Raw genomic sequence first — 7,001 nt, 5'->3', positions numbered from 1 at the left:
TGGAAAGTCAACGAGAATTCGGGCAACGATTGGTCAACGGTTGCGGTTGAGGGGTCCAGAACAATATATATCTTTTACATTGACGGACAAGACTGTTGCTTCAAGCTATTTTTGCCCTTTACTATCGATTGCCACGACAACATGCCACAACGGCTCTCGCGAGAAGACCTCTGTGTTGGCTTCTGCAACGCATGTGAGCAACGCAACGAGGAAAGAGGCATCTCCCACAAAGCTGGCGATTGAATTGTGATGCGTCGAGAAAGCAGGATCAACACGATGGCAAGCGTTGCGGGTCAAGCACGATGGGCTGTGCCAACCGAGACGGCATTGGCGACGACAAGGACGATGCTATTCGTTTTAAGACTAAGATCGTATTAGTAGAATAGATGTTTACAATGGATGGAAGGATCAAGCGCCTACAGCCTCCAGCACCCCCAGCACGACCGCAACCATCAACACCAAACGCGGCATCGAGCGCGACGCGGCGTTCGCGACAATCTCGGCCAGAGCCTCGTACGAGCGGCAGCGAACTTTGAAGTCGACCCGCTTGATGGAGCCGCGCATGCGGACGACGTCGACAAACTCTGCGGCCAGAGGCGAGAGCGTCCCGTTCATATCGACGAGGCCGAGGCGCACTGCGTCTTGGTCGATGCGGATGCCTTGGCGCAGGGCGTTGTGGATGTTGAGAAAGTACGGCTCGGCCGCCTTGGCGACATTCGCGCACTGCTGAAAAAGCTCTGGCGAGAAGCACACGTCGTCGACGTTGGCGAGGAGCGTCGCGGTCGCCAGACCATAGTTGCAGTCTCCGATCGGCTTGTTGGCTTCCATCGCTTCCGAGAGCTTGCTGCGGAGGAGCGCAAACTCAATCGGGCGGGCCATCGCGCTGCGCTGCGCTGTTGTGTAGAAGTACAAGTCGGCGTTGCGCCCCATCGAGTCGATCATGTCGGTGATCGCGACGTTCGCTAAAGTGCACTCGGCTTGCGCCTCGACGTCGTTGCAGTACGAGCGCGGCTGCCACCAGCTCGAGTACTTGGGGTTGCATGGCGGATTCTGGCAGTATTTGGGGCAAAAGCAGCGCGCCTCAGCGAGCGCCAGCACCATCAACAGCACTTGAAGGCAGTGCAAGCGGGACATGCTGGAAGACGAGCTCTTTTTGGTGTCGTAGAGGTCGTCGTCGTGTGCCGGCAACGTGCTGCAGAGTTGTGCTGCTGGGTTGTCAACCAATTTTTTGCATCAGGCCTTCTCATTGGCCAATCGCCACCAATCACATCGCAAGATCGTCAGGCTCGAGATCAGGTCCCGGTCTAGAGCTCCACGCCGTTCGACAACTCAAGTCCAACTACAGTATACATGATGGACCTTGGCACTCGTCTCGAGCGCTCGGCGATGCGCCCAGAATACGTCGCTCGACCCCACAGCATCGCACTGTCGATACTAGCTCCTCGTTGACTGAACCTTGCTGTGGACACGACACAAAAGAAGCAACCGCCTGTGCGATTGCGACGCGCTGCAAGCAAATCAAAGCGCCGCTAGTCCACGTCAAGTCTCTAGAATGGAAGGACGACAGGCTGCCACGCATACGTTACAAAACAAATACTAGCTTCTCAGTCCTCTCCGGCGCTCGATTCGTCGTCATCGACCACGAGCAGTCGCGATCGCTTGGACGTAGAGGCTGGCGGCAGAATGTCGTCGTCGTCGTCGTCGTCATCTTCGTCGTCGTCCAGCATGCGTAGGCGCGGGCGTTTCCGGCTCGTTGTTTGCACAATCTCTTCGTCCTCGTCCGCGTCGTCATCCTCGTCATAATCTTCGCGAAGATCCGCAGCGCGGGACGCAGGTTCGTCCACCTCGTCGTCCGAGACATAGTTGTCGCTGACGATGAACGAGTCGTCGCTCTCGTGGCCATACCCTTCGTCGTCGTCACTCACATAGTCGCGGCGGGTGTTGGCGCGCTGCCGCGACCTGTCCGTGGCTTCTTGCAGCAAGCCCGAGACGGCCGCGCGGCGCACTGGCGACCGTATTCTGTACCCGTCGTTGACACCGTCGCGAACCAGCGTCTCGATCTCGATAAAGACATTCGAGGCGAGGTCCCGAAAACAAAAGGTATACATCCCTACAACTCTACTGTATACACGCGTGGCAGATCGCACAGATTACCTTCGGGGACATCAAGGCGGAGCGCTTCAAAGGACACCGAGCCTGCTTGGCAGCGCGCCGTACGCTCCAGCACAATGTGACGCTACGCAAGCATCGCACTGCATCCTTCCATGCACTCGGATAGTATACCGTCTCGTCCCGCACCGTGAGCGTGACCTCGCTGTAGTGGTTAGCGACAACGAGGTTGTCGTCTTCGCCCGACTCGGCCATAAAGGTAGGGAATCCCTCCGTGATCTCTTCGTCCTAATGCAAGTCTGGAATGCCACGCAGCAAGCATGGGGACGTACTTCTTCCATCTGCAGAATGACAAGCGTGCATGCTTGATGCTCCGTATACGCCTCGAGCACGCTGGGAAAGTCCATGATACCAAAGGCCATCCTATCGAGGAGAGCCGTAAGCGCATGCGGTCGCCCGCAACCAAACCGCATCGCACGGTAGCCGTCGACGTTCTCGTCGTCTTCGTCGATAATGACATTCCGGACGATATGGAGCTCTTCGGCATGGACACGGTCAACGCGAATCTGATGCGGGTTGTCGTCGTCGTCGCCATGCTGGTCGTCGGCGTCCGAGAAGGCTTCGTCGTCAAAGGACGCGTCGCCGTCATCGACGGGGCGGGGTGCACCCGCTGCGTTCTGCAGGTCGCGAACGCGCTGCCGGACTTCGTACTTGGACTTGGCGAGCTGGTACGCGCTCTCTTCTTCGTCGTCGTCGCGCTCGTTTGGGTAGAAGAGGCGTACGACGTTCCAGAGCGTGACGTTGATGTTGAGCTTCTCAAAGCAGACGCAGATCGGGTCGCGGCAGATCGGGCACAAGCACTCGGTCGCGTTGCCGTCTTGGGCGTCGCACGACTTGATGAGGCAGAGCCGGCTAGCGCATGATGATCACGCAGGCGATGGAAGAGCAGCGTCGTACCAGTAGGTGTGGCCGCAGGACGCCGAGACCGGCTACGCCCACGACAGAGCTCATGCATCCGACGAGGCCTTCATGGGATGTACCTTGTAGAGGTGCTCATGGCAGATGATGCACTGCAGCTCGTCCATGAGCTTGGCCCGGACCTCGTCCATCCTGCTGCGATCTCCACGGGATCTTTGGCAACTAATGCGAAACCTCCATATTCGTATGTACTCCGACAGGACATTTTATTATAGAGGTGTAATTTAACCTATCGCGTTATATAGGTCGCCACCACTCATGACGACAAATGAAGCGCAGGCTCTGCGGCGCATCGGCGACACCAACCACGCGTTGACCTTGCGTAGTTAGAGAGCGACACTTCTGTGCGTGGTACGATAGCCTATCCGTTGCCTTCAACCTCAAGACCATTCTCTCGCATCTTATCTTCTCGAAACGTCGATTGAACCCACTTTAGCGTGTTGTTTCACGTGAATCAGGGACTCTAGCGCGTATTTTCACATGTCGGCGCTGCGGAGAGAGGTGCTGCAGGTCTACCGCCACTGCTTGCAGTCGGCAGCGCGGTGCCCCGAGCAGACGCACCGCGCGACGATGCGAGCGTACGTGCAGATGAAGTTCCGCGACAAGGCCCACGTCCGCGACGCCAAGGCCATTGCGCTCCTCCTCTCGGATGCCAAGGAAGAGCTCGAGCGCATGAACTACTACCACTCCATGTACAAGACGGGCCAGACGCAAAAGGCGACGCATGGCGCGACGGCGCAGCTCGCGTCCAATTGCCCCAACTGCAACCACGCCTTTGCGACGCCGACCGCGCGCTTCTGCAGCGAGTGTGGCGTTCAGCGCCCGACCATTGCCTAATCGCCGTGCAATCGACAACATGAAGATGCACACGTCTGTTCAGCCTCATGTCTTGTGACCAAAGCATCTGGTATGCATCGAGCAGCGTGCCTCTTGCTGGATTGCCGAAAGGAGTACGCTTTGACTCGAGCTAGCATTGGAGGTGGCCAAGGCGGCCGCAGCCTTCGTCCGCACCGAGCGTTGAGCGCACCGCTGGCGAATGCAACTCGACGGCAGACGCACAGGCGAGGGATGAGTGGGCTCTGCTGCGTGTGGAATGTATCCTGCGCAGTTGCTGGGCGCCAAGTCGACGCTTCCATCGGTCCGATTCGACGGTGGACAGTAGTAGGTCGGTCAGGAGGCACGTCGGTACAGTTGACACCACAGCGCAAACTTGTGCAAGGGAGGACCGAAACAACAAGGTGCAGACGGTGGCGCTTCTTAATCTACTTTATACACTCAAACTTCCTTAGCCGACGAGGCTGCCGCGTCTCGTGGCTCGCAGCAGCGCCTTGACCTCCATGCTCGCGCCCGTAAAGAGGTCGTAGAAGCGGAAGGCGTACTCGCCTACAATGCAGATCGAGAGCAGCTCCAGAGACCGTGGTGCACGTACCTGACGGGCCGTCCACGTACAGATTCGGGAAGGTCACGCGACCATCGACGGGCAGCGACGTGCGCTCGAGTACGATTTCGTCCTAGTTGCCCAGCCAGCATGAGCGCGCGAACCACGATGCATGCAGTCGACGTACGCAACGGTTGAGCACGGTCAGCGTCATCAAGCTCGGGTGCGGGCTTCGGCGCTGGACCCATCCTTCGTGCAGCTCCGAGACGACTACGGGAAACTCGTTCTCGTCCTACAACCATCATCATCATCATCAGCATCCACGCCCAGCGACGCGTCACGGTGGCGCAGAGTACCACAGCGGTCGAGTGCAGCATGGCGATGGTGCACTCTTGCTCCAAGCAGTGGGTCTGTAGACAGCCAGGAAACCGCACGATACCTAGCGCAATGCTAGACAGCGTGAGCGCGCGCCACGTCATAAAAAGGCGTCTACCTCGAGCGGCCGTCCGGCGACACAATGCCCCGGACGATGCTGCGTGCTTCGCCGTCGATCACGTACGTGTCGGACTCGACGTCGTCGTCGTCGTAGGCGTCGTCGTCGTCGTAGCCATTGTCGCCCTCTTCCTCGTCGTCGTCGTCGTACTCGTCGTCGTCGTTTGGCGTCTCGGCCGAGTCGCTGAGTCGGCTTTGCCTCTCGGCAGCGGTGTTGCCGCCGAGCTTTTCGCAGTCGGCGACCGCACGCTGGAAGTTGGCCTCTTCGACGCGCTCGCACAGCGTCGATGGGCACACGAGCCGGACAACGTTCCAGAGCGCGACGTTGACGCTGAGCTTTGAGATCTCAAATCCGATCGACTCGCGGCAGATGGGACAGATGCAGCTGGAGAAGGTCTCGTCCTGGCCCGTGCACGCGTCGATCAAGCAGAGCCGACTAGATGGACGAGATGCAGCAGTCGTGAGGAGGAGAGATGAGGAGGAGGAGGAGGATCGGCGCACCAGTACGAGTGGCCACACGTGAGCGTCGCCGGCTAGCGCATCTCAATGAGCATCATCCGCACCATGCCTCATGCAGTCTACCTTGAAGAGCTGGTGGAGGCAGATGGCGCATTGGAGCTCGTCCACGAGCTGCTGCGCGTCGAGCATGCTAGCAAAAAGTCGGTGGCCCGGATATCCGCAACCGGACAAGAAGATACAAACGCCAAGTATAGGACAGGCGGTGAGTAATTCGCGCGTCCGTACCGTAGGGCCGACGGCGGCGCCATGGCGTGCTGCCAGCGAAACTTGAAGGTGCACCTTTCGACCACTTCAACATGCAGGTGTCCACGCCGCCGCCGACTCTGTTCCCGACCGACGCCGCGAGTCGAGGCCTCTCGGTCGCCAACCACTTGAGCTCAACAAGCTCACTTTCTTGAAGCGCGAAAAAAGCAAGCGAAAAAAGGCCCGCGAGTTCTCGTGGTCGGTGCGGTGCCAAGCACGCGACGCCCACGTCACGCGAGTCTGTCTCTGGCAACGTTCGATGCGGCTTCCCACGCGCAATCTCCACAAGCTACTACTTGCGACCGCCTCATTGTTCCCAGGCGCGCGAACGCTCCGCCTGCCTCTTCGTACAGTACACAGTATTTCAACATGGCGCCCTTTCTTTTTACCGTCACCACGTCGGTCGTTGGTATTAACGTGATGACGATCCTCGTTGCGCCGTCTTTGATGTACAAGGCGCGCATACCGGTGGCCGGGCCACCGCCTTGGTACACGGGCAGGATGGTTGCGCCGAGGCCTGCGGTGTCGCGGCGCAGTACACTGTACATAGCCATGTCGTGCTTGTTCCGCGGTAATCAGTGCGTGGATCACGTGGGTGCCAACGACGCTTCGCCAGGAACCTGAGCTCGTTGGATGCGGCTTGGACAGGTATCCATCACGCCAACTTCTCTCGAGTACACGGTAGTACAAGTACGCTGGCCATCGACAAGTGCAAACTCAACACCAAGCAAAAGTAAAAACGTTGAGATCTGAGTTTTCCCTTTTTATTCGGTCGTACACAGGAGCGCGACGCCGCGAAGGATCCAGTGCAGCGGGCGGTGCTCGCGCGATGGCAGCGTGACGCTAAAGATGAGGTTGCGGTCGTTCCGTGACGGGTACTTGTACACGGGACACTCAAAGCCGCCGTACGGACCATAGTCGCCGGATCGACTTTTCTTCTGGGCTTTTGTCGTCGCCGTCACAAAGAGGACGGGGAGCGCCGCAAAAAGCCGCTTGGGCTCGGACTCGACAAGTGTCGCATTGCCCTTGTGCCATCCCGCGCCCTCGAGCGCGAGGCCGTGGATGAGAACGCCTTCTTTCGGCGCCTGCCGGATCTGCTCGAGCTTCTCATATTCGGTGACTTCCGTGTGGTAGACCACGTCGTCGAGCGCCCACTTGTCGTTGACGTGGTGCCGCGTCACCTCTTGGCGCATGGCCGTGAGGAACCCTTGGGGGTTGAAAAAGCCCGTGAGCCAAAACGTGTTGGGCTTTGTCTTCTCGACCCAGTGCTCGAGCTGCTTGT

General features: G+C 58.8%; 5 protein-coding genes across 5 annotated transcripts; 1 reads left to right on the top strand and 4 right to left on the bottom strand.

The window, feature by feature from the left end:
* Window positions 1-464: 464 nt before the first annotated feature.
* Window positions 465-1,134, bottom strand: SPRG_17135 (hypothetical protein; the record flags this gene model as incomplete). Its single annotated transcript, XM_012356453.1, has 1 exon — window positions 465-1,134. A coding segment is annotated over one exon (670 nt), but the record flags the coding sequence as incomplete, so codon positions are not given.
* A 470-nt stretch (window positions 1,135-1,604) lies between these two features.
* On the bottom strand, window positions 1,605-3,218 carry SPRG_17134 (hypothetical protein; the record flags this gene model as incomplete). Its single annotated transcript, XM_012356452.1, has 6 exons — window positions 1,605-2,110; window positions 2,155-2,236; window positions 2,284-2,397; window positions 2,442-3,021; window positions 3,067-3,098; window positions 3,150-3,218. The coding sequence occupies 6 exons, from the start codon at window positions 3,216-3,218 to the stop codon at window positions 1,605-1,607; spliced, it is 1,383 nt and encodes a 460-aa protein (XP_012211842.1).
* A 312-nt stretch (window positions 3,219-3,530) lies between these two features.
* Window positions 3,531-3,943, top strand: SPRG_17133 (hypothetical protein). The gene has a single exon (XM_012356451.1). It carries the CDS (start codon window positions 3,568-3,570, stop codon window positions 3,922-3,924), a length of 357 nt encoding a protein of 118 aa, XP_012211841.1. The 5' UTR covers window positions 3,531-3,567; the 3' UTR covers window positions 3,925-3,943.
* A 429-nt stretch (window positions 3,944-4,372) lies between these two features.
* Window positions 4,373-5,605, bottom strand: SPRG_17132 (hypothetical protein; the record flags this gene model as incomplete). Its single annotated transcript, XM_012356450.1, has 7 exons — window positions 4,373-4,470; window positions 4,517-4,598; window positions 4,653-4,757; window positions 4,822-4,915; window positions 4,959-5,393; window positions 5,459-5,490; window positions 5,540-5,605. 7 exons carry the CDS (start codon window positions 5,603-5,605, stop codon window positions 4,373-4,375), a joined length of 912 nt encoding a protein of 303 aa, XP_012211840.1.
* Window positions 5,606-6,483: 878 nt separating this feature from the next.
* On the bottom strand, window positions 6,484-6,996 carry SPRG_17131 (hypothetical protein; the record flags this gene model as incomplete). Its single annotated transcript, XM_012356449.1, has 1 exon — window positions 6,484-6,996. A coding segment is annotated over one exon (513 nt), but the record flags the coding sequence as incomplete, so codon positions are not given.
* Window positions 6,997-7,001: the final 5 nt, after the last annotated feature.

The sequence above is a fragment of the Saprolegnia parasitica genome, assembly GCF_000151545.1.
Source record: "Saprolegnia parasitica CBS 223.65 unplaced genomic scaffold supercont2.471, whole genome shotgun sequence".
NCBI lineage: Eukaryota > Oomycota > Saprolegniomycetes > Saprolegniales > Saprolegniaceae > Saprolegnia > Saprolegnia parasitica.
This window is presented reverse-complemented; position numbering and strand designations above follow the sequence as displayed.